The 27164-nt window shown below is 44.2% G+C and overlaps 1 protein-coding gene and 1 long non-coding RNA gene across 2 annotated transcripts in view; one reads left to right on the forward strand and one right to left on the reverse strand.

The window, feature by feature from the left end:
- Positions 1 to 7061, reverse strand: part of CPXM1 (carboxypeptidase X, M14 family member 1) — a 35358-nt gene extending 28297 nt beyond the window's left edge. Inside the window, exon 1 of the mRNA XM_053402122.1 lies at positions 6607 to 7061. Coding sequence (XP_053258097.1) covers positions 6607 to 6958 — 352 coding nt within the window. The 5' untranslated portion in view covers positions 6959 to 7061. The remainder of the gene's footprint in view (positions 1 to 6606) is intronic.
- A 15938-nt stretch (positions 7062 to 22999) lies between these two features.
- Positions 23000 to 26193, forward strand: LOC128421064 (uncharacterized). Its single transcript, XR_008332217.1, has 2 exons — positions 23000 to 23332; positions 25941 to 26193. It is a non-coding gene; the product is annotated as an uncharacterized LOC128421064 (long non-coding RNA).
- Positions 26194 to 27164: the final 971 nt, after the last annotated feature.

A 27164-nucleotide genomic window follows, 5' to 3' on the forward strand; every position in this document is an offset into this window, starting at 1 on the left:
GGCTGGCTCCGACAGGAGGTTTTTGAACAAGAGATGAGATGGCAGGACTTCCGCTTTTACCACAGCTGCAACAGTGTGAGCTCTGACTGCAGTAAGCAGGTCGGGGCATACATCGGTACTGTGAGGGGCAACGTTTGGCTACACGACCCCTGAAAAGGCTTGGAAGGAAGCTCAAGTCAAAGGAACTTTGGCAGTGTCTTTTTGGAGTCCCGGCACCCCTCGCTGAAGGAAAAACGGCTGAGGTGGGGGGGGAATCCAGGCACAGAGAAGAACATCAAACAGACCGGTGAAAAGCCTCACATCACTGAAGCAGCGATAAGATGGTAAAATCTCTATTTCTATATCAAAATAAACGTAAAGTGGTAGCAGCAGTAATAAAACCTAAAAGGAAATAAGACAAGGGGAAAAAAGGGAACCCAGGAGGGGGAATCCCTCACGGAGCGAGTAAACCCAAAACAAGATAAAGAGTAAAAATAGCGGAGGAGAAGTAATGCTACCACAAAAGTAAAGGGAAGACAGAAGAACAATATATATATATATATATATATATATATATATATATATATATATGGAAAGAATGTAAAGAAATCACTCAGATTGCAATTAAACTATTTGAAAAGCACACTATCTGAAACGGACTTACTACAAAGTGTAAAGGAGGAAGAAGGAGGAAGTGACGAAGACAAAATAAAAAAAAAAAATTCCCTTCCAGTAGCACCTTAAAGACCAACTAAGTTAGTTCTTGGTATGAGCTTTCGTGTGCATGCACACTTCTTCAGATACACTGAAACAGAAGTTGCCAGATCCTTCTATATAGTGAGAAGGTGGGGAGGGGTATTACTCAGAAGGGTGGTGGGAATGGGTGATTGGCAGATAGCTGTGATGAGCCTGTTGACGACTCTTAACGACCGCAATAGGTCTTACAGGAAAAAGCAAGGGGTGAGAAGGTGAAAAATGGCTTTGTCATGTATAATGAGATAAGAATCCAATGTCTTTGTTCAGACCAGGTCTCTCCATGGTTTTAAGTTTGGTAATGAGTTGCAATTCAGCAGCTTCTCTTTCCAGTCTATTTCTGAAATTAGGAAGCTACTGGGGATGCGCTAGCAATGATACAGATGCAGATTAAAGAGAAGACTTTGAGATTCAGAAATGTTCCAGAAGAGGAGAAGGAGGATATTTGGAAGAAGATGATTGAAACTTTAGCAAAGTGGCTACATTTACAGGAAAAAGACATAATAGAACAGACAGAGAAAATCTTCAGAGTGAACTCAAGAAAAGCAAAAATGAACAAATGGCCAGCAGACTGCATCATTGTATTCACATCGAATTGGATGAAAGATAAGATCCTCCAAGTAAAGAGTAAGAACAAATTAACCATAGATGGAAAGGAAATAATAATTTTATGAGAAGTCCCACCTAGGCTGATAAAAAAGAGACAGCAATTCCAATTTCTAACAAAAGCACTAAAGGCCAAATCAATATCTTTCAGATGGGAATACCCAGTGGGGATTTCCTTCAACTTCAAAGGAAAAAGAAGATGATTTGAGACATTTGAGGAAGCAGATATGTTTTGGAGGAAGTATCGAGGAGAATTAGGAGGCAGGAAAAGTGAAGTAAGAAATGAGGAAGGAAGGAAGGGAGAGCTATCGGATGAGGTGGAAGAAGAAGAAAAAGCTCAGCAAAGGGTGGAAGGATAAAGAACTACGCCAGTGGTAAATAATCAGACCAATAACTATTACAAAACCCTTCTCCTTTACCACTGCAGATAACTTAAACTCTTTCCATTAACTTTATAATTTTTTTAACTAATAAAGAATGAAATTTAAATTGTTATCATGGAATGTAAATGGTTTAAATAATAGGAGGAAGAGACAGAAAATAGAACGTATCTTAGAGAGGCAGAAGTGGGACCTTGCTTGTTTACAAGAAACCCACATCAATACTAAGCATAAAAGACTATTGGTAAAACCAAAGTTAGGGGAAGAATTCATCGCATCTGATGTAAGAAAAAAGAGGGGGGTTGTAATGTATGTTAAAAGCAAATATGAACCAGAATTGTTATATGAAGGCAAAGAGGGGAGGATTGTAATAGTCAAAATATCAATAGAGGGGGAACCAATTGTAGTAGCGGGAATCTATGGATCAAATAAAAGAAAATCAGAATTCTATGTTAAAGTAAGATCATTATTAATGGAATATATAGATATGAGAATTATTGTGTTAGGGGATTTAAATGGAGTAATGGAACCAGAATTGGATAGATCGCAGAAGAGGGGGGGGGGGAATGAAGGGAAGTTGCCAAAAAGCTTTATGGAAATGGTAAAGATTTTTGATTTAGTGGATATATGGAGATATAAACATCCTGTTGAAAAGGAGTTCACATATTTCTCAGAACAAAAATATTCGTATAGTCGAATCGACAGTATATGGATTACTAAGGATATGACAATTGAAGCAGAGAATGCCGAAATATTGCCAAAAACACTTACAGATCACAATCCAGTATCATTAACTCTTAAAGGAAAAGAGGAGAAAGGGAAAAAAGGTGGAGAATGAATGTTTTCTTATTAAAAAACGAAAAAGTAATACAAGGAGCCAGAAAGTTGATGAAGGAATATTTTGAAAACAATTGGAGGAAAGGGACAGATGTTAAAACAGTGTGGGATGCTGGGAAGGCGGTTGTTAGGGGATATTTCATACAACAAAACTCAATAGCATATAAGAATAAAGAAAAAAAAGAAAAGGGGGCTTTTAGAAGAGATAAAAAGGAAGGAAAAATTGGCCTATGCAAGCAAAAATAAAGAGAGATTAAATCAAGAAATTAAATTACTGAGAGTAGAATATAATAAAATTATAGAACAGGAGGTAGAACAACAAATCAAATTTTGGAAATATAAAAATTTTGAATGGGCAAATAAGCCAGGCAAGATCCTTGCCCGGCAACTAAAGAAACAAAGAAATGAAAAATTAATAAATAAAATAAAAGTAGAAGAGAGGACAATAAGGGATATGACAGAAATTAAAAAAGAATTTGAAAAATATTATAAAAAATTATATCAAAAAGATGAAGTGCCAATAGAAAAATAGAGGAATATATAAAGAAAAATAAATTAATAGAGATAGCAGAAGAAGACCATAAATTATTAAATGAACCAATATCAACCGTAGAAATTAAGGAATCAATTCAAAAATTAAAAATAGGGAAATCCCCAGGTCCAGATGGCATACCAGCAGAATACTACAAAGAAATGTTAAATGAATTAATTGATCCGCTAAAAGAAGTAATAGAGGAAGCAGTAGAGAAGGGGAATATTCCAGACTCCTGGACTCAAGGGTATATAACGCTCCTGCCAAAACAAGGTACAGATTTGGAATCTGTCTCAAATTATAGACCCATTTCATTGTTAAATTCCGCTTATAAAATTTATGCAGGATTATTGGCTAATAGGTTGAAAAAAATTATAGGAAAAATAGTACATAAAAATGTGGCTGGATTTGTGGAAGGTAGACAAATAAAGGATAATATCAGAAATATAATAGACATAATGGAATATCTACAATTAAGAAGAGACAAACAAGCAGCCCTGATTTCAATCGATACGGAGAAGGCTTTCGACAAAATCTCATGGGAATTTATGAAAAAACTATTAAAAGAATTGTGTCTAGGTGAAAAATTCTAAAAAGGTATAAATGCAATATATAACCAACAGAAAGCAAAAATTATTATTAATGGAGAGTTTGGAGAAGAAATCAACATCTTTAAAGGTACAAGACAAGGATGCCCCCTATCCCCAATGTTATTTATAATAGTATTAGAGGTTCTATTAAAGAAAATAAGGCAGGACAACCAAATAAGAGGAATAGCAGTTGGTGAAAAAAGATACAAGTTAAGAGCCTTTGCAGATGATGTTATGATCACAACAGAAAATCCCCTACAATGTACACCTAGAATATTGGAATGCATAAACGAATATGGCAGATTAGCAGGATTCAAATTAAACTATGGGAAAACCAAAATACTAGTGAAAAATATGGAAGAAAAAGATAAAGTGAAATTACAAGAAATTACAGGATTGGAAATTAAAAAGAAAATAAGGTATCTTGGAATAAATTTAACAACAAACACTATAGATTTAAGTAATGAGAATTATGGGAAAACATGGAATGAAATAAAAAATGACTTGCAAGTATGGGGGAAATTAAATCTTTCCTTACTAGGGAAAATATCGGTAATAAAGATGAATATTTTACCAAGGATGATGTTTTTATTTCAAAGTATCCCAATACTAGGAGGAGATAAATGTTTTAATAACTGGAAAAGAGATTTGGCTAAATTCATATGGTCAGGGAAAAAGCCAAGAATAAAACACAAAATAATGATAGATAAGAAGGAGAGAGGAGGATTTGGTCTCCCAGATATGGAGTTATATCACGATGCGGTGGGTCTGACCTGGCTAAAGGAATGGATCAAATTAGATGACTCGGATGTATTGGATTTAGAGGGAGTAGAGACGAGATTTGGATGGCATGCCTATTTAATAGATGAAAAAGTGAGAGTACATAAAGGCTTCCTAGGGCATATAGTCAGAAAATCTATATATAAAATATGGGAGAAATATAAAAGACTCCTAGAACTGAAAACTCCCTGGTGGGCATCGCCAGCAGAAATTGTCACAGTGAAAAAATTAAATATGAAAGAAAATTGGGCTACCTATAAAACTGTATTAAAGGAAGAAAACGGAGAATTGAATTAAAGGATTACACAGAAATTAAAGCTCATATTAGTGATTGGTTCCAATATATTCAAATTAAGTATAGATTAGCAAAAGACAAAAAGTTAGGATTTGAAAAAGAAATATCAAAATTTGATAAATACTTAATACAAGAAAAATCAAAAAATATATCTAAATTGTATAATCTGATTTTAGAGTGGGAAACAAAGGATGAATTGGTCAAAGCATCAATGATTAAATGGGCGCAAGATATTGGGAAAAATATTATGTTTGAACAATGGGAAAAATTGTGGAAAGAAGATATGAAATTCACTATGTGTTATATACTGAAAGAAAATTACCTTAAAATGCAACATAGATGGTATTTAACACCTGAAAGAATAGCAAAAATGAATAAAAATTGTAGCGATGTCTGCTGGCGATGCAACACGGGAAAAGGTACTATGATACATATATGGTGGAATTGTTTAAACATCAAACAATTTTGGGTAATAATATATAATGAAATGAAAAAAATGTTTAGATACTCATTTAGGAAAACACCAGAAGGTTTTCTATTGGGAATAGTACCAGGAAGCCTAAAGGAAGAAGATAAGACCTTATATTTATACGCAACAGTAGCAGCAAGGCTATTGATTGCGAAAAACTGGAAAAGTGGTATAATACCGACAAAAACAGAGTGGCTTGCCAAATTATTGGAGTATTACAATATATCCAAAACAATGGAAGAAATTGGAAGGATTTCAATTTTCAAAAAGAATTTCAAAAAGATAGATAGGGACTGGAAGATGTTTAAAAGGTACTTGCAAAATCATATCGAAAAATCAGAACTCCTATTAGAATAAACAAGTTCCGTTTCAAATACTGAAATATCAAATAAGATGGATAATAATGTGTAATAGAAAAAGAAGTATGAAATTAGGATAAAGGTGTGTGAAAGAAAGTAATAGAAGTGGAAAGAAATTGTAATTGAGTAGATTGGAAGTCAAACACAAAGGTGGGGTGAGGGGTGGTGGATGGGGATGGGGAAAGGAACTATTTGTGGGATTGAGTGTAAGTATGTTTGAACACTTTTAAGGATTGTATGAAATGTATGTTCGTATGCTTGTATATGTGTATTAATGATGAACTATTTTAACAATAAAAACTTAAAGTATAAAAAAAAACCAAGAGATGAGATGGCCATCTGCCAGGGATTCTTTGATTCCTGCACTGTGGGATGTTCCTTCCAACTCTACAATTCTATGGTTCTGTGCCTCTTAATTTTAACCCAGTGTTCTCCTGTGGCACTTGGGTGACAAGCTGTACAGCTAGTATCTCTGGCCTGAACCCTGAGTAGAAATTAATTCTCGCAGGGGGTTGGACTAGAGAACCCCTGGGGGTCCCGTCCCTCCCAGCTCTACAGTTCTAGGATGTTGTTTCCCAACACGGAGCTCAACACAGGTAAATCCTAACCTGCGAACGACCCTACTCTTGCATCTGCAAGGAGATCATCTGACACGGCCAGGGGGACTCTTTCTGACACTCAAACAGCCATTCACGCGTTCTCTGGGCTCCTCCCGGATGTTGTGGCAGAGTGATGATAATTCCAGAAAGCTGGATTCTAACCAGCTTTGCATTTTCCTTGGTGAGGGCGGCTCACCAACAAAGACAGGACCAGTTACATAAATCTCCCAGAGGAATCTCTGCAGCCTCAAACTGTCCGCTGGACTTTGTGAAAACACCTTTGCAAAATCCTTGCAGTGCACGGACCATCGCCTGACTTTCCCCTCTTCCAAACCTTGCACCCAACAAACTTCGCAGCGCACCCGCAATCTCACTTTCAGAAAGACCCCCCCCCTCCTGTGCGTAAAGAGGCAATGAATACCCGTACCTTTCTTCCCAAGAACCGGCTTCTCCGTGGCCACCGTGGTCTTCTTGGCTTGGCTGGTGGTAGCAAAGGGCGCTTCCTTGCCCTGTCTGCCAGGTGTGACTGTGGTCCTGAGGTTAGCGGGCGAGGTGAGCTCCGGGCGGGCTGTCCCCCTCACCTGCTTGCTCCTGGAGGGCGCAGGTGAGGTGGAAGGTGCCCTGGGGAGCGCTGCTGTCACCTGGCTTGCTGCGGTGGGGCTCTTGCTGGGCTTCCGTTGCAGGAGGGTGGGGGTGACCGTGCGGGGGGCCCCATCCACCACGCTGGGGGCCCAGGCTGCCAGGCAGATGGCGAGGAGAGGCAGAGAGAGACGGAGCATTTTCCCTCCCTGCAAACTACACACTTCCCAGACTTATAATCTCCAAGCTCTGTCTCTCCTTTTGATGCTGCTCCCCTCTTTCCCTTTTGTCAGATTCCCTCCCCCTCTGCACATTCCTTTTTATTTCCATACATGTACCGCATTGTCAGGAATAGCCGGGACCCGCAAAAAACCCTCGGCACTCCACGCCCCCTCCTCCCCCTCGACTCCTCCAAATTTCCCAATTCATCCGCGCTTGGCATTCCTCTCTGGATTTACTCCTTCATGCAACGGTGTAGTTAAGACTATGGAACTGGCTCCCACAAGAGGCCACCAACTGATGGCCACCAACTTGGAAAGAGGATTAGACAGATTCATGGAGGAGAAGACTGTCAATTCAGGATGACTCTCCTCTGCCCTGCACAATTATTATTAAAGATTTTCTTGATTTACAATGGTGTTTGCAATGTCTCTCTCTCATATTCCCCCCACATATGTAACATTTTTACAAATCAGTTTCATTTGTTGAGACATTAGTAAAAAAATGGGGAAAGAGGTGGTTTGTTGTTTAGTCGTTGAGTCGTGTCCGACTCTTCGTGACCCCCTGGACCAGAGCACGCCAGGCACTCCTGTCTTCCACTGCCTCCCGCAGTTTGGTCAAACTCATGTTTGTATCTTCGAGAACACTGTCCCACCATCTCACCCTCTGCCGTCCCCTTCTCCTTGTGCCCTCCATCTTTCCCAACATCAGGGTTTTTTCCAGGGAGACTTCTCTTCTCATGAGGTGGCCAAAGTCTTGGAGCCTCAGCTTCAGGATCTGTCCTTCCAGTGAGCACTCAGGGCTGATTTCCTTCAGAATGGAGAGGTTTGATCTTCTTGCAGTCCATGGGACTCCCAAGAGTCTCCTCCAGCACCAGAATTCAAAAGCATCAATTCTTTGGCGATCAGCCTTTTTGATGGTCCAGCTCTCACTTCCATACATCATTACTGGGAAAACCATAGCTTTAGAGAGAGGTGGAGTGGGGGGGAAAAGATGGGTCGGGTGGTGATGTTTCTATTTTACTTACTATATGTAGGGTTTGGTGTTAGCGTTGCTTGTGCAGGTTCTCTGCTGTTCGCTTGTGTTCCTTTGGTGGTGAGAGAGGTTGGCGATAGCCCAGGGTGTGGTTGTTCATTTGTGGTTGGCTGTGGTGGTCTTTGTTTTCATGTGTGAGTGGGGTGGGTGGGTGTTTTGGATCAGGTTAGCCATAATGATTTGTATGCTTTTGGTGGATTCTTGTCATTATCTTGTTGGGCTGTGTATGTGATGAAGGGGAGCCATTCTGGGGTGAAGGCGTCTTCCTCTATTTGTCTCCATGTCAGTTTCAGTTTATTGGTTAATTTTTCTAGGAAGGCTGTTTCCTATACTATTTGGTACCATGGGTCCATGCTTACTCCTGACAGGTCTCTCCAGTGTCTGGCTATGATGCTTCTGGCTGCTGAAAGTAGGTGGGTTATGAGTTCTTTGTGGTGTAAGTGGGCATTATTGTCTTGGAAGATGTTTAGTAAGGCCAGTTCTGGGGTGATTTCTAATACTTGCTTGGGTATTTTACTTATTTCTCGTATGGCTGTTGTCCAGAATAGTTGGATTTTGGGACACTTCCACCACATGTGGAGGTATGTGCCTGTGGAGGTGCACCCTCTCCAGCATTTTGGTGAGGGTCCTGGGTGTATTAGCGCTAGTTTCCTTGGTGTTAGGTACCACCTGTAGGTGAGTTTCAGAGTGAGTTCTTTTCTTTTTGTTGATATGGATTTAAAGGGGGGTTTAGACCATATTCTGGTCCATTGCGTGGGGTTAATCTCATAGCCTATGTCATCCTCCCATTCTTTTTTTATTGCGTCTAGGGAGTTTGTGGGATTTTGGAGTGGTATTTTGTATATTGCGGATACCATCCTTCTACCATGTTGGAGGCAGCAGTGCTTTTGAGTGGCAGTTGCTGGAAACAGAGGGAGGAGAGAGATGCTTTTGTGCTTGCAGGTTTCTCAGAAAAGGCATCTGGCTACAGTGGCATAGTGGGAGGGACAGGGGGGACATGGCCCCGGGTGCAAAATTCTGAGGGGGTGCAACGATGCGCCTCCAAGCAGGCTTCTGCAGGGATACCTGTCGGGGGGCTGCCGCCGCTGCTACTGGGGGCCCCAGTCCCTGGCTCCCTCCCCTTCCCTGCTTGCAGTCAGGAGTCTTTGGGCCTGGCCCTGCTGCCACATCCCCAGCAGAGGCTGGCAATTGTGGAGGCTCCCTGCACATTTCTGAGGCCAGGCTGCCCTTTGGACTCCAGGCCTCCTCTTTGAATGGCTGCCTCGCTAGCGCTTGCTCGCTTGCTCGCCCCTCGCTCTGTGCATCACAGGCCCGCAGGTGTGGGGGCAGGTGTGGAGGTGGACAAGGGGTGACCCCAGCATGACCTGGCCCAATGCTCTTCTCCATGGGCATGGAGGGGGGGATTTGCTTGCTAAGGGCTGTGGTTGGACTCAGCATCAGAGGAAGCTGCGAGGGCGCCTGGGCGGCGCAAGGGTGAGGCAAGCAACCCATAGGGGCAGGGCGCACTGCAGGGGAGCACAGAGTCTACACGTGCTCAAGACACCCTGTCTTTCCCAGGAGAGATGCGTGGCTCGGGCATGCTGCAGGCTCCACACGGTGTCACCCCCTAGGGTGGCGCTGTGGGTTAAACCACAGAGCCTAGGACTTGCTGATCAGAAGGTTGGCGGTTTGAATCCCCGTCACGGGGAGAGCTCCCGTTGCTCGGTCCCTGCCCCTGCCAACCTAGCAGTTCAAAAGCATGTCAAAGTGCAAGTAGATAAACAGGTACCACTCTGGTGGGAAGGTAAACAGCGTTTCCGTATGCTGCTCTGGTTCGCCAGAAGTGGCTTAGTCATGCTGGCCACATGACCCGGAAGCTGTACGCCAGCTGCCTCGGCCAGTAAAGCGAGATGAGCGCGGCAACCTCAGAGTTGGTCACGACTAGACCTAATGGTCAGGGGTCCCTTTACTCTTTACCTTTAGGTGGTGATACCTGGGGTGGCCCGCACCTACTGCATCCCCTTTCCTCCATCCCTGTTTGGGATCCCCCCCTGTTTGTGGGTTTCACACAGGCATCTATTTGGCGAGTGCGAGAACAGGATGCTAGATGACTGGATCCAGTACGGCTCTTCTTGCGTTCTTATTTTGAACGAATTGCATGTTGTTTTGTGAATTCTCCAAACTTTACCAACAGACAAGCAACCTCCCAATCTGTTACCATGAGAGAAGAAACAAAATAAAAAAAATCCTTCCAGTAACACCTTAGAGACCACCTAAGTTTGTCCAGTATATCTGAAGGAGCGTCTCCACCCCCATCGTTCTACCCGGACACTGAGGTCCAGCGCTGAGGGCCTTCTGGTGGTTCCCTCACTGTGAGAAGCCAAGTTACAGGAAACCAGGCAGAGGGCCTTCTCGGTAGTGGCACCTGCCCTGTGGAACACCCTCCCACTAGATGTCAAAGAAAAAAACAACTACCAGACTTTTAGAAGACATCTGAAGGCAGCCCTCTTTAGGGAAGCTTTTAATGTTTGATGCATTATGGTATTTTAATATTTTATGGAAGCCACCCAGAGTGGCTCGGGAAGCCCAGCCAGATGGGCGGAGTATAAATAATACATTATTATTATTATTATTATTATTATTATTATTATTATTATTACTATTAGCTTTTGTGTGCATGCACACCTCTTCAGAGAAGAGTGAGGGGGTTTTCCCTGCTCTGTTTGGGCTTTGAATGCCAGAGATTGATGGCCATTAGCTGCTTGGGATCAGATGGAACAATGCTTACAGATAAAAGGGGCAGATGACAGTGTTCCTGGATGGACCTTTTTCTTCAGTCTGCTCTGGTCCCAATGCCATTAATTCCAGGTGGAGGACTGAACCTAACAGCTGATCAGGAACGCTTCATACTCTCCAGCACTGTTGGCCAAAATAGAACAAACCCCATTGCGACCTCTGTGTGTGTTTTCAGCATTCTGGACAAGGACAAGGTCTACTTGGTTCAATTCCCACCAAATTCCTCCCACACACAAAGATGGGGTCGAGACCAGCAGGCAAAGAGGGCAGCATCATTTTTAAATTTATTTTTTGCAGAAAAACCTTGGAAGGCATGTTTTCTGCAGAAGTTTTTCTGGACAGTTTTCCTCAACCGGGAAAAAAACATGTGCAGCTGTACACAAACAACGGGACTGCTTGAATTTTTATTTTAAAAAGATATTGCACAAATGTCAAGCTCGGCACTGTTGTGTATTCAGAGTGTTTCACAACCATTACCTCCAATTCTCTGCTGGGTCTATGGAGTGTTAGGGGAGGGGTAGTACCTCTCGTGGGGACATGTTGTGCTCCTTCTGGGGTAGTTTGCCCAACTTTGGTCCCTACTGTGCACTCAGCTCTCACCTGTGGCTCCTGGAAGCTGTCTGCATGTGACAGCAGCCACACCGCAGGAAATGGCTTTGACTGGCTGGCTAAATCAGATGAGAAGAGCCTATGTGTCACGGTCCAGTTCACAGGCAATCAAAGTCCTGGTGGAGGACGTCAGGACTGGGGGCAAGATGGCAGGGTGGGAGTAGGAATGAGAGTCCAGAAGCCAGGAGTCGGGAAGCAAAGAGTCTGAGGGTCAGAGAGCCGGGAGTCACGAAGCCAGGGGTCCAAGGATCAGGAAGCAAGGAGTCATGAAGTCAAGGGTCCGAGGATCAAGAAGCAAGGAGTCATGAAGTCAAGGGTCCGAGGATCAAGAAGCAAGGAGTCATGAAGTCAGGGGTCCGAGGATCAAGAAGCAAGGAGTCATGAAGTCAGGGGTCCGAGGATCAAGAAGCAAGGAGTCATGAAGTCAGGGGTCTGAGGATCAAGGATCAAGAAGCATGTAGTCAAGAAATCAAACGCAGTAGGGCAGGAACCTTGCCACCAGGTGCTGTGAGTTACCAATCGGCCTCACCTGTGTGGCCGCACCTTACCTCTTCAGAACAAACTTAGGAAGGCCCCAGTCCTACAGAGTCCTATTGGTCACAGGGCCTGGCTCCTGCACACACACCTAACACTATGGGTCTCGAACCCCCTGCATGTGAAGACAGGCTTCAGTGCATTGAGCAGACGAGACCACGAGGGGGTCCGATGCTCCAGAAGGCGCTTTCTGCACATGCTGTAGAGGGAGAAGAGGGGCAGTTGGAGCTCATCAATCTGGGGAGGGATCCCATCTAGGAGAAGGAAAACTCTGCCCCTAAACCTCTACTGCCTTGTGGCTGAACTTTCATGGGAGGAAACCCCAAAGGAACAATCTGTACCCACTGCCTTGCGAGATGTCTTTGGCAGAAGAAAAGGCTAAACCCTACACAAATCCAGAGTCCCTAAAGATGCTTGGATGGTGCCTTGTATGCCTCCTTCTGGCAGCCAAGCTGGTGCCCAACGTATTGTTTTGCTTTCCTTCAGACGGTGCCTTCTCTGCAGTGGCTCCCCATTGTGGATGCTCTCCCTAGGGAGGTTCAGCTGGGGCCTTCAAAAATGAACCAGGCAAAAATGTTCCAAAGGTTTGGTTGATATCCGCTGCCCTTTTAAATGTGGGGAGCTATCGGTTTGTTTTTGTTTTATGATGCATTTTATGTTCTTATTTTGCATTTTTTTCTTCTGTCGTGGGCCATCCTGTGATCTTTGGACGAAGGGCAGCACACCAATTAAAAGAAACAAACAAATACAGTCATACCTCATGTTGTGTCTGCTTCAGGTTGCGTTTTTTTCGGGTTGCGGACTGCCGAAACCCAGAAGTACTGGAACGGGTTACTTCCGGGTTTCAGCAGTCGCGCATGCTCAGAAGTGCTAAATCGCACTTTGCGCATGCGCAGAAGCGCCGAATCGGTTGCGAATGCTGCAGGTTGCGAGCGTGCATCCCACACAGATCACGTTCGCAACCCGAGTCTCCACTGTAGACAATTCTGTCTGTGATTGGAACTGTGTAGTTTACATCTCACTGTAGTACAATTCCCAGCACCCTCAACAAACTGCAACCAGCTCCCAGGATTCCTTGGGGGCAAGTCATGTGCTTGCAATGTAATGCATATACTGTACACAGCTGCAGCTTCCAGGCCTGCCCTTTTCACTTCCTGTTCAAACCAGCAGATGGTGACAAGGAGGCAAGCATCTTCTTCGTCTAAGGAATTCTCACTTCTTGTTCTTCCAAGGAATTCTCACTTTTTTGGGGAAGGACTTTCCTATCTGACAATGTGAACATGGAAAGCCTCTTAAAAAGCAAGCTGTAAAATAAGGACCATGCCTCTGGCAACTTATGGGGCGTTTGGAAAATGAGGTCATCTTAGGTCTGTCTCGGCTCCAGGAACAGATCTGGGTTATTGGGTTCTTTGTGCTCTTATTAAGAGTTTTCTTTTTCTTTTAGCTCTGCGGTTTTAGCTGTTAAAGGGATTGAGCCAGTTCTTAAGAACTGGATGATTGTCTTGAGTTGACTTGCTAGAAAAGAAAATTGTAGGGGAATTCTGGAACTTTTTGAGATTCAGGAAGGAAGACAGTGTGGTGAGAGGGAAATGCTAAAATATTCTGCGTTGCATAAGGGGAGAGAAAAGGATATTGTTTTGCATGGCGAAGGGAGGGCAAGGAAACAGGAAGGCTCAACACCAAATGACTTCCAGATGCCTCTTCTGTTATCTGCTTGGAGGAGAGCGGAAATAACCCTCTCCTCGCTGCATATCTGCCCTGAAACCATATCCCAACTCCGTGATAGCTAGAATCTGAGTCCTACTTGGTGCTCAGCAATGTGGATTCATTCACCACCCAGCGAACCCTTCAAAAGTTAGGAACTCAGGAAGCTCCCTTATAAACAAGCAGAGAATCAGTTCATTTAGCTCCATGTTGTCTACACTGATTGGCAGCCCTTCTCCAACATTCCAGGCATGAGTCCCACCGAGTCATTGGGCATTGAACCTTGCACTTTCTGGTAGGGAATCACAGAATCATAAAATTGTAGAGTTGAAAGGGACCCTGAGGGTCATCCAGTCCAACCCCCTGCAATACAGGAATCTCAACTAAAGCATCCCTGACAGATGGCCATTAAAAACCTTCAAGGAAGGAGAGTCTACAATGTCCCAAAGGGAGTCCATTCCCCTGCTGAACAGCTCTTACTTTAAAAAAGTTCTTCCTGTTTAGTTAGAATCTCCTCTCTTGTAACTTGAATCCATGGGTTCGAGTCCTACCCTCCAGAGGAGGAGAAAACAAGCATGCTCCCTCTTCCATGTGACAGCCCTTAATATATTTGATGATGGCTCTCATATCTCTTCTGAGTCTCCTCTTTTCCAGAGTTTCCAAACATTCCCAGCTCCTTAAACCTTTCCTCATAAGGCTTGGTTTCCTTGATCATCTTGGTCACCCTCCTTTACAGACCTTCCAGCTTGTCAATATCCTTCTTAAATTGTGGTGCCCAGAACTGGACACAGGACTCCAGGTGTGGTCTGACCAAGGCAGAATGTTGTTGTTGTTGTTTAGTCATTTAGTCGTGTCCGACTCTTCGTGACCCCATGGACCACAGCACGCCAGGCACTCCTGTTTATATGCCTGTTGTCTTTGTCCATGGAGTTTTCTTGGCAGGGATACTGGAGTGGCTTGCCGGTTCCTGCTCCAGGTGGATCACATTTGGTCAAAACTCTCCACTATGACCTGTCCATCTTGGGTGGCCCTGCATGGCATAGCTCATAGCTTCTGGTACTATTCCTTCCCTTGATCTGGACACTACACCTCTGTTGATGCAACCTAGAATAACATTAGCTTTTTTTGTTGCTGTATCACACTGTGGACTCATGTTAAGTCTGTGCTTCTACTAAGACCCCTAGATCCTTTTCACATGTACTACTGGCAAGCCAGGAGTCCCCCATCTTCTATTTATGCATCTGATTCTTCCTGCCTAAGTGTGGAACCTGTTGAAATTTGTTTTGTCACTTAGTCTCCTCTTTTCCAGTTTTTCCCAGTCCCACCAGGAGATGCTGGGGATGAACCTAGGACCTTCTGCATGCAAAGCAGATGTTCTACCCTTCCCCTTAGCTGAACTTTTCTGCTCTAATTTTCATAGGATGCAGGACCATCCAATGAACAGGAGGTAATCCAGGATAAGTTTTTTCCCCATTGCTAAAAGGTCCAGTCCCCAGAGATGAAAGCAAACTGTGTGTTTTTTCCTTTTGTTTCCCCACAAATAAATCCTATTAAGTTAGACCAAATCTCCAAGCTTCCAGATGAATGCAGGAGACTCTCAAACAGATTTTAAACAGTCAACTTCAAACAAAGGAACTGCAAAGGAAGAAGGCAAATTGTAACCGCTGAATTGCAGTTCCTCAAGTGGTACAATGCCATCAACTGTGAACTGAATCTGAATCTGAACAAAAACAAAGATTTTTTGTTTTCTTTTCATCGTTCAGGAAGAATTATCGCCAACTCTTTGGGGAATGCCCACTGTTAATAATTATCATTATGTACTCTCTGCATTTCCTTTCCTTCACACTGTTCAGAATCACTGCCCCCCCGTTTATAAATATTCCTGTAACTCAATCATTTGAGAAAGCCAACTGTAATCCATGAAAACTTTTGCAGCAACAAACAAAGCTTTTAAAGCGCTGCAAGACTCAAAGATGTTTTGTTTTACCTTTTAGTTATGAAACCTACCATTGGCATGCTCTGCTTTCACAGTACTCCAGGCAACACACAAACCAGGATTGGCCAAGCTGTAGTGATCTGTGCAGAGACCCACCGCCAAGGAATGTTGATGCCCCAACCACAGGGATGTCAGTAACAGGAGTGGGCATTGACACTCCGCTGACCTCCTAGAATCATAGAATTGTAGAGTTGGAAGGGACCATGAAGGCCATCTAGTCCAAACCCCTGTGATGCATGAATCTTTTGACCCAACAGCTGAATCTCTACTGCTTACCAGGAGGGACAATGGCTTACCAGGAGGTCAGCATGGTGCAAATGCATCACTGCAGCTAATCCAGTGCTTCAGCACCGCACTGATCTCCTTGCCAACTTGCACCTCTCGTTCCTGATAAGCGGTAGCGACTTGGCTGTCAGGAGATCAATTGAGCATCACCGCCACTGAATGCCATTTGCTACAGGTTTGTAGTTTTTGTTCCCCAGGTAGGCAGGAGAACAATGGACCTTGGAGGGAGGACAAGGTGTGGTTTCAGGGCTACAGATCGTTCTCCATAAGCATAGACCAAACATCCTGGTTGCTTCAGCAAGGTCTTCCTCCTCCTCGTCTATTTTTGACACTGCCACCCGGACCTCCCCATCCTCTTTATTTGACCCATGATCAAATCTAGCTGCTGAGGTTCAGCAAAGTTTGACAAGGTGGAAGGGGTACAAAGGAAGGCGGCCAAGATGATCAAGGGTCTGGGAACCAAGCCTTCTGAGAAATGGTTCAAGGAGTTGGGTATGTTTAGCCTGGAGAAGCTATGGTTTTCCCAGCAGTGATGTATGGAAGTGAGAGCTGGACCATAAAGAAGGCTGATCGCTGAAGAATTGATGCTTTTGAATTATGGTGCTGGAGGAGACTCTTGAGAGTCCCATGGACTGCAAGAAAATCAAATCGATCTATTCTTAAGGAAATCAGCTGTGAGAGCTCACTGGAAGGACATATCCTGAAGTTGAGGCACCAATACTTTGGCCACCTCATGAGAAGAGCGGACTCCCTGGAAAAGACCCTGATGCTGGGAAAGATTGAGGGCACAAGGAGAAGGGGACGACAGAGGACAAGATGGTGGAACAGTGTTTTCGAAGCTATGAACATGAGTTTGACCAAACTGCGGGAGGCAGTGGAAGACAGGAGTGCCTGGTGTGCTCTGGTCCATGGGGTCACAAAGAGTCGGAAGAAGAGACTGAGAGACTGGAGAAGAAGAGACTGAGAGGAGATCTTCAAATATCTAAAGGGCTGTCACATGCAGGATGCAGCAAGCTTGTTTTCTCCTGCTCTGGAGGGAGAACTTGAACCCATTGCTTCAAGTTACAACAGAGCAGATTCCAACCAAACATCAGGAAGAACTTTCTGACTGTAAGAGCTGTTTGCCAGTGGAGCAGACTCCCACCAGAAGTGGTGAACTCTCCTTCCTTGGAGGTTTGTAAGCAGAGGTTGGATGGCCATCTGTCATGGATACTTTAGTTGTGATGCCTTTGCAGGGGGTTGGACTAGATGACCCTTGGGGTCCCTTGAAACTCTACCATTCTATGAGGATTTGCCTAAGTGGCAAATGAGCAGCTGTCTGAAAGACCATTAGTTTGCAGGAGAGCTGCAAACTGTTTCTTGGAAAGTGCTTTGTTTAGATTTGACAAGCTCAGCTCTTGGCTGAAGTGCCAAACTGAGTCATCTTGAGAACGCCAGACTGAAGCCAGAAGAAACAACCACAAGAACATGCAGAACAAAATAAAGGGACGATGAGAAGGATCGATCCCAAACTCCGCAAAGTTCAGCCAGTTTGAAGCCGTCAGTTTTTATGAAGCTCTGATTTGATCTTCTGAGAATTTATGGGTCATCTCTTCCTCCTTGTGGCCAATTTCACTGCTGAATTTGCCGAAGCATTTAGTCATTGTGCTTGAGCTTGAGAGGGATAGCATTCCTACTCTAGATTCTATCAGCCCACCCAGTAAATTATATGCACTTTTGCTTCCTTCCTAGTCCACAACCAAAGGAGATTAGACCTGGATCACTGTCTTTCTTTTGCACATCCCTTTGTCTTAGAATAATAGAAGCATCAAATAGTAGAGTTGGAAGAGACCCTAAAGGTCATCTAGCCCAACCCCCTTCAACATAGGACTAACTCAACTAAAGCATCTATGACAGATGGTCTCTGCTTTAAAACTTCCAAGGAAGGAGAGTCTACAACCTCCTGAGGGCATCCGTTCCCCTGTCAAAAACCTATTACCATCAGAAGGTTCTTCCTCATGTTCAGCTGGAATCCCATTTCTTGTAACTTGAAGCCATGGGTTCGAGTCCTACCCTCCAGAGCAGGAGAAAACAAGCTTGTTCCTCCTTCCATGCGGCAACCTTTCAGATATTTGAAGATGGCTATCATATCCCCTCTCCAGGCTAAACATGCCCAGCTCCTTCAGTCACTCCTCATAAGGCTTAGTTTCCAGACCCTTGATCATCTTGGTCGCCCTCCTCTGCACATGTTCCAGCTTGTCAAGATCCTTCTTAAATTGGACACAGTATGTGAGAGCTGGACCATAAAGAAGGCTGATCGCCGAAGAATGGATGCTTTTGAATTATGGTGCTGGAGGAGACTCTTGAGAGTCCCATGGACTGCAAGAAGATCAAACCTCTCCATTCTGAAGGAAATCAGCCCTGAGTGCTCACTGGAAGGACAGATCCTGAAGCTGAGGCACCAAGACTTTGGCTACCGCATGAGAAGAGAAGACTCCCTGAAAAAGATCCTGATGTTGGGAAAGATGGAGGGTACAAGGAGAAGGGGATGACAGAGGACGAGATGGTTGGATAGTGTTCTTGAAGCTACCAGCATGAGTTTGACCAAACTGTGGGAGGCAGTGGAAGACAGGAGTGCCTGGCATGCTCTGGTCCAGGGGGTCACGAAGAGGGGTCACTACTGGGAAAACCATAGCTTTGACTATATGAACCTTTGTTGGCAAGGTGATGTCTCTGCTTTTTAAGATGCTGTCTAAGTTTGTCATTGCTTTTCTCCCAAGAAGCAGGCGTCTTTTAATTTCGTGACTGCTGTCACCATCTGCAATGATCATGGAGCCCAAGAAAGTAAAATCTCTCACTGGCTCCATTTCCTCCCCTTCTATTTGCCAGGAAGTGATGGGACCAGTGGCCATGATCTTTTTTTGATGTTGAACTTCAGACGATATTTTGCGCTCTCCTCTTTCACCCTCATTAAAAGGTTCTTTAATTCCTCCTCACTTTTCTGCCATCAAGGTTGTGTCATCTGCATATCTGAGGTTGTTGATATTTCTTCCAGCAATCTTAATTCCGGCTTGGGATTCATCCAACCCAGCCTTTTTGCATGATGAATTCTGCATATAAGTTAAATAAGCAGGGAGACAATATACAGCCTTGTCGGCCTCCGTCCTGTGTTGCAGCTCCCCCTCTTGCCCCAAATATTAAGCCACAACATCTAGGGAGTTTGTTCTCAGCTGCAAAACATGATCTTCAGTAATTTGTGCAGAATTAAGATGACTCAGGACATACTGGGAATTTAGGTTTGCACAATTGTAAAGCACTCTGTCACACGGGGCAGGCATTGCCAACTCGGTGCCGTCCAGATGTTGTGGAACTACAACTCCCATCAGTCCTAGACAGCTCTGTTAAATAGTCAAGGACCATGGGATCTTGAGGTCAGCCATATCTGGTGGCCAGCAGGCTCCCTAGCTTCCTTTTAGAGGTTAAACCCTTTAAAATTGGGTCTGGAGAGGAAGCCATGTTCAATGCAGCTGGTGCTCAAAAGTTGATCTGAGTTATTCACCCTCCGTAATAGGAACCAGATGCGATTTCCCACAGGGATTATTCAGCCTCGAGCACAATAGGTCAATTCCCTGCTCTTGGATCCTGTCCAGGATTCCCAGCCTTTAGCAAAGTCATCTACAGCCTCTTAATGCTTCAGATGGACTTCCCTCCTGAAACTAACTTTCTGGATCTTGGGAAATTTCCTAAGGGTTTCGTGGTTTCTCCTAGATAGCTGCAGGACAGGAGGAAATTCAAATCTGGGGATAGGCGCAAGTCAATAGGCATTAGATGGTTGAACTTCTCTTATTATAAAACCCTGAAGCATAATAGATGGGCTTTGCTGCTACTTTAGATGGCACAGGGATCTTACTGGGGTGCAGGGAGTGTCCCCCCTTTACCCGGCAACCTGTCACGATCCCTTGTCCACAGCCAACTTGCGCCACCTGACAGTTGCGTATTCTGTCCTGGCCATTTTAGACACGTGAAGACCTGGAATCTATTTCTGGGTACGAGAATGTACCTCTGAAACACACAGAATAATAACAGAACAGCAGTGCTTTTGAGCATGTGCAGAGTGCAAATCCTTGCCTGCTAAGCAACAAGCCTGTCTCTCTCAGGGCTGGGGGAAATCACTAGCCAGAGAGTGGTAATAATAGACCCAGAATCTGCTTTTGGGTACTAAGGCATCATTCTGAAGGACATAGAATAACAATAAAGCAGTGCTTCTGAGGAAGTGCAAAGTGCAGTTTCTAAGACCCTGTGATAAGGAGAAATTTGTTTTGATTTGATTTTTGCGCGAAGCTACCCAATTCACTTTCCAAACCACGCGTGAACTGAAACACAGCTGTCCATTAAACCTGCCTGTTTCTGAATTTGTTGAAGCTGTTCTCCCACACCAAATAATGCGCACAAAAACCTCTCTGTATTAGGAGAAAGTGTGCATAAAAATGCACATATTAGCGACACCAACGTATAAAATGCATTATATTGGGGAAACTCTTGCAAAAATGTGTACATCTGGCAAATCGTCACGAGGATTTCTTTGTATCTAAAAAAATTGCAGAAACGGGGAGAACTGAAATCAAGCCTGGAAAAAGCGAGAAACCAAGAGGAAATGGAATCGGCAGAGATACCCCCTTCCCTAGTCCCAGGGTTAGGGGAAAACAGCAGCCAGAGAGCCCAGATTCCAAGCTGACTCTTGACCCTTTGCTCCTCATTAACTTTCTGACCACTCCACCAATGCTGGCTGTTGGCTTCTTTTACCGCCTTGGCCTCTGGCCATTTCCAGCGATTAGAGAACTTCTGAGTGCCCCTTGGAGGACGTCCAGCCTGGCAACCATCACAGCACCACAAGTGTGTCGAGTGGCGTCCGAGGCCACGGGGCCCTCTCCAAAACAAACACGTTGGCGGGAGGCTCGGTGACCGCAGGGTGTCTTGCCCAGGGAAGACGCCAGCCTGGACTCTTCCATTCAGAGGCACCCAGGGGACCACCGGCTGTTGCCATAGCAAGTTTGGAGAGGAAGAGGTAAAAGGGGGGATCTTGCAGTGGGTGTGATTTTGATGGCCGAAGGATGCGCTGGCAAGCTTTCGGACCCCACCAAGTTCTTTTGAGCAGTGCAGAAACATATTCAACAGAACTGTGTGGTTTTTAATTTTAATTTTAATTTTGATTGGAAATTTTATTTACAACATAACATGAACCCCCCTACCCCCCCAGTACAGAAATACAATGAACATAACATACAACAATACAAACAACCAAATATAACACTTCCTTTATCCTGTATCTGGCTTCCTTATTTACTTCTTATAAGCTGTTTCCTTTATGAATAATTATTAAGATTTTTCTAATTATAACTTAAATATCCACAAAGTCTCCTGCAGACATTAGTCGAAACAAGTCCAGGTATGTATTTTAGGGCACTGTTTTGTGAAGTATTCTCTGCATTTTCCCCATGCTTTTTGAAACTCTTGTCTAGTGTGGTCTCTAATTGCCTCTGTTAATCTAGCCAGTTCAATGTACTCTAACAGTTTGTCTTGGCATTCCCTTTTTGTTGGCACAGTTTCTTTTTTCCAGTTTTTAGCAATTAGGATCCTTGCCGCTCCTGTGGCATAGAGGAATGTTTTCTGATCTTCTCTTGCTATACCTGTGTCCGTTATCCCTAGTAGAAAAACTTCTGTATTTTTCATAAAGTTATACTTAAACATTTTTTTTAAGCTTAGAACTGTGTGGTTTTTGATCAGATTTTGAGCATCATTTTTACTCCCTCTCCCTTTCTCTGCAGTCTCCTCTGCCTCTCATGTTCCTTTCAAAATCTCTCCAAACAACTGTCTTCAGGCAGAAGTCCATACCCACCAACATTTCTCCAATGAAAATGGGGACATCCTGGAGAAGGCAGGGTCCAAAGGAAAGCAGAACAATACGATGGGCACCAGCTTGGCTGCAGGAGTGGCCAGAAGGAGGCGTACAAGGCGCCACTCAGGGGCTCTAGATTTGTGTGGTGTATACTCCTGAGACTTTTCTTCTCCTGAAGATATCCTGGGTGATTGCTGTGGGATGTGAAACAGAAGAGCAGTCAAGTACAACATTCCTAGAGTGAACATGTTTACGCATGGGGAGGAATGTTTGTCCAGCCAGCAGGTAAACTTCCTGTTTCCTTCTGGGCTGGGACAGACTTCCTCTGCATGTGACTCGAGGTGGGTATGGCCTCACCTGTGCAGGTAACGACAAAAGCACAGGACAGGACAGCCATCGCTCTCTCTTTCACCACATGCATCGAAGAAGCAACACCTGCTTAGCCAAAGATGCTCTCTTGGCCTCCAGCCAAGAGAAGACTAAGGGACTGTCTTCTTATGAGATAGTTTCCAGGTATGTTACCTTTCTAAGCTAAGTCTGCCTTCTGGGATCCGACTGTAAACAGAATGTGAGTAAACTCTTTTTATACTTTTATAGAAGACTGTGTCGTGTCTTATCTTTTATGAGGGAATAAAGGGAAAATACCAGAACAGTTATTATAGAGGCTTTAGCGAGCCTGAGCAAACACATCCGCTGAGAGTTTAAAAAAGGGGAATGTTATTCTGCTAAATTGTGACCTTGTTAACATGAGTTGGAAAGGCTATAATCAGACAATATATCCTCTCCTGCATCCCTGAACATTTGCACAATTGGCCTGAGTGAAGCCTCCAGAGGGCCACCATTGAGGTTCCCAGCCTGGGTGTGGGTGTGCCAAACTGGGTCTTTGACCAGAGTGAAATAAAGCCTCGTTTCTGCCCTGTGCAAAGCAAAGGAGGTTTAGGATAAGAGTTTTGCTTCTCCTAGATGGGTTCCCTTCCTCTTGAATGCAAACCATCACACACACCCTGACACGAACGCTTTCAGAGAAAGAAAAAAGATTTGGGGAATTGTCCTGCATCACAGGCTGAGCCAGGGACGTTCTTCCTGAGTCCAAACCAAACCTGTCTTTTAAAGGACAGAAGTGGAGATGCATTGCCCATGATGCAATTCCTCCAGTTTATGACATCAGAGGCAGACTCCCCACCCAATGAAGTCATGTTTCAAGGGGAAGGTTCACAGAACAGGCAGCCCCTGCCAGGGAATCCTGGGTGTGGCCGATGCTCAACTTGGCTTGTTTATGCCAAATCTGGTCTTACCGCAGGGTCTTTTCTGCTCTATGAAGCCCGGAAGGTGGAGAGGGGTGCAAATGCTGAACTCTCCTATGCTCAAAGCAACCCAGTGCATTATCTCTGTGGGAGTCACCCACACCCTGCTCTGGCGCCCTTAAAATAAAGGCAACAGCACCGAAGGAAAGGAGGGGGTGATGAAGGAGAGGGCATGAGGCCAACTCGGTGGTGCAGGACGTAAGGAAGGCACACAGAAGATGCCCGGTTTCTGAAGGAGGTAAGCCCTGGGTGCTAGGCAGGCCCACAGATCCTAAGTGCAGATATTTTAGAGCAAGCTGCAGCTAGGAGGCAGGCGGAGAGTCAAAAGCACTCTGCACGTGCTTAGCCGCCCTCTTTGTTGTTGTTGTTTAGTTGTTTAGTCGTGTCCGACCCCATGGACCAGAGCACGCCAGGCACTCCTGTCTTCCACTGCCTCCCGCAGTTTGGTCAAACTCACGTTCATAGCTTCGAAAACACTGTCCCACCATCTCGTCCTCTGTCATCCCCTTCTACTTGTGCCCTCCATCTTTCCCAATATCAGGGTCTTTTCCAGGGAGTCTTCTCTTCTCCTGAGGTGGCCAAAGTCTTGGAGCCTCAGCTTCAGGATCTGTCCTTCCAGTGAGCACTCAGGGCTGATTCCCTTAAGAATGGAGAGGTCTGATCTTCTTGCAGTCCATGGGACTCTCAAGAGTCTCCTCCAGCACCATAATTCAAAAGCATCAATTCTTCGGCGATCAGCCTTCTTTATGGTCCAGCTCTCACTTCCATATACCACTACTGGGGAAACCATAGCTTTAGATGCCCTCTTACTAATTTATTTCGCAAAATTTATATGCCGCTTAGTTGTAAATAAAAATAAAATAAAAACCTTAAAGCGGTTTACAAAAAAAGAGAAAAAGATAAAAGAATAAGACAGGTGTGGTGCGATGGGTTAGTGCTGTTAACCAGAAGGTTGGTGGTTTAAGCCTATGAGAAGTAAAACACTGGTTCCTAAGATTTAAAATCCCAGGACCTTTTAAAATAAATTCTGGGTAAAATTGGTGAAACAGCAATATGTTATTGAGAATATACACTTCCTAGTGGGTGACCTGAAAAAGCAGGCACACCCAATTTAATCAAAACATGAATATTTATTCCCTGTCTCCAAGCGCAATAAATAAGAGCAACATTTATTCTGAAAAGGCAATCAAAAAGCAACATAAATTATTCCTCTCAGAGCCCAACCTGGGACAGCTCTGAGCAGAATTCCTGCATTTCAGGGGGGTGGACTAGATGACTCTTGGGGTCCCGTCCAACTCTACAACCCTATGAATAAAACTATCACTAAGAAAAACCGACAGCAATAATCTAATACTGTCGAAAAGCTGAAATATCAGCAGACTAAAAATAGATCACAACTCACAGCACCAACTTTCTAAACTTCTGGGTAGGCTGGTTGAAACAAAAGGGCTTTTCGTAGGTGCTGAAATGAGTACAGCCAAGGCACCTGCCTGATTTAGATAGGCAGGGAGTTCCTGTGGGAACGTGCTGTATAGTAGGAGAGGATATATTGATTAAATGTTATCTTTCCTCACTCATGCTAGTGAGTCATGCAGCAGAGCACATTCTCCTTATATAGCAGGAAGCTAGCTTGCAGGTTCGTTTGAATCTCTTTAGTTAAGCAATCCAGTCTGGCTTGCCCAGATTGGATTATTCCTAGTAAATCCCCTTTTGATCCCTCTCAAAAGAATAAAGACACAGCAGTCTTTCTTTGAAAGTAACAAGAAGTTTACTTACATTTAGTTCACAGTGTGATCCCTGAAGGCAGGCTTTGGCTTGTACAGTGGTACCTCGGGTTAATAATAATAATAATAATAATAATAATAATAATAATAATAATTTATTTATACCCCGCCCTTCTGGCTGGGTTTCCCCAAGCCACTCTGGGCAGCTTCCAACTGAATATTAAAAACAATACAGCATCACAGACGCTTCAGGTTACAGATGCTTCAGGTTACAGACTCCGCTAACCCAGAAATAGTACCTCGGGTTAAGAACTTTGCTTCAGGATGAGAACAGAAATCGCGTGGTGGTGGTGCGACGAGGCCCCATTACCTAAAGTGGCACCTCAGGTTAAGAACAGTTTCAGGTAAAGAACGGACCTCCAGAACAAATTAAGTTCTTAACCTGAGGTACCACTGTATTCAGCTTGAAGTGTGGGGATTTGGGAGCAGGTGGCAGGATGCTGTGTGCACGCCAGGAAGGAAATGATGAGAATTTTGCCCCGATAAGGATTGAAATCTGCAACCTGCGCATGCATCCTGCAAGGGCTTGGTGAAGGTCCAAAGCTCTCTGAGGCAGACTGGTGGGCAGTGTGATTGTGATAGGAATTTTGAGGTCTTAGATATATGTTAAATGTTCGTAAGTGTACCAACCAAGCACAGGAAGGCCGACCTGAAACCATTTTGATTCCCAAACTGAGCAAATGTTTTCTCTGCATGGTCAAAGTGGGGAACCTCCCCATTGTCTCTTTCCTCACAAATCCTCTCTTAAGGGAACATTTAAGATATGAATAGGGTGTGAGCCTGACTCTGTGAGGTTGGTGAGCCGAAAGGGAAGAAATAGAGCTTCCACGTTCAGGGGTAGTCTACTCCTGAATACCAGGTGTGTGTGTGTGTTGGGACATGCCATTTTCTTGTTCGCCTCAGGCATCAAGATTTCTTGAGCTGGCCCTGACTGCCGTGATCCAGGGGTCTTTCTTCCCAGACTCCTGGTCTTCCTGCTCCTCCTGCGGTGTTATGCCCAGAGCCTGAGGCGCCATAGCAGGCTTCTCACTCCATCCTCCTCCCTGATGTCTCCACCTCCAGGGACGCCCCGACACCTTGGGAGAAGCTGCCCCCTGCCGCCTTCCCTGCCATGGACCTATTTGCCCGCTTTGAGGAGTTCCTGGACATCGTGGTGTGCTTGGGGTTCCTCTACTTCCTCTCATACAGCTCCCTCTTCCTCTTCTACTTCTTCCTCCTCGTGCCTTTGGCCTTCATCTTTGAGGGAGAGGAGACACTGAGAGCGGCAACCTCCTTCCTGCAATCTCCAGCTCAATAAAGGGTGAATTTGAATACACGGGGCTTTGTTGTTGTTTTTTAAATATTTTTATTAGTAATTTCAACATAGCATTTTATCAAAAAACATATAATCTTTAATTCCACACACCCCCTTTAACCATATGGACCTTTGTTGGCAAGGTGATGTCTCTGCTTTTTAACCATGGACAAAGACAACAGGCATACAAAACTGTACAGATCCTTAATTTATCTATCTAGATGTTATCAATAAGAAGTTTGTGAATGTTTATTCAAAACCTGCCAAGGAGTCCAGTTCATTCTGTTGTTTCTTTAAATACTTTGTAAAGGGTTCCCATTCATCTTTAAAATCACAGTTATCCTTGTCATGTAGTTTGTGTGTCAGTTTTGCCAATTCTGCATAGTCCATCAATTTCTCTTGCCACAGTTCTTTGGTCGGGATTTCCTCATTCTTCCATCCTTGTGCTATTAAGACTCTTGCCACCGTTGTCACATACATGAAGATATTTTTCAGTTTCCTTGGCAGGTCTTTTCCTACAATCCCTAACAAAAATGCTTCAGGTTTTTTGACAAATGCTAGTTGGAACATTTTCTTCAACTCATTATATATCATTTCCCATTTTTTTTTAATTTTACTACAGTCCCACCACATATGATAAAAGGTCCCTTCTTTTTCTTTACATTTCCAACACATATTTGAACTTGTTGAATACATGGCGCTTTGGGAAATGTGAGTTGCCGAGTCTGTAGTGCTGTCTGTCTAAAGCAGCCCAGTGGGGGCTGGTCCATGAGGGTGAATGGGGAAGGGTCTGGGGGCTGCCAGGTTAAGTTTGGGGGGCCAGGGAAATATCCTGGTCCCATCTATCTTATTGCTTTATTATTCATTTCATTAAAAAATGCACTGCTTGATTGCAAATATATGTACAACCAAAACTTTTTTGGTGGTGAGCGCCGCCATTATTACAAGTATACATTCTATAAAATCTTTTTTTTAATATAAAGAATAATACT

The sequence above is a fragment of the Podarcis raffonei genome, chromosome 9 (assembly GCF_027172205.1).
Source record: "Podarcis raffonei isolate rPodRaf1 chromosome 9, rPodRaf1.pri, whole genome shotgun sequence".
NCBI classification, from domain to species: Eukaryota; Metazoa; Chordata; class Lepidosauria; order Squamata; family Lacertidae; genus Podarcis; species Podarcis raffonei.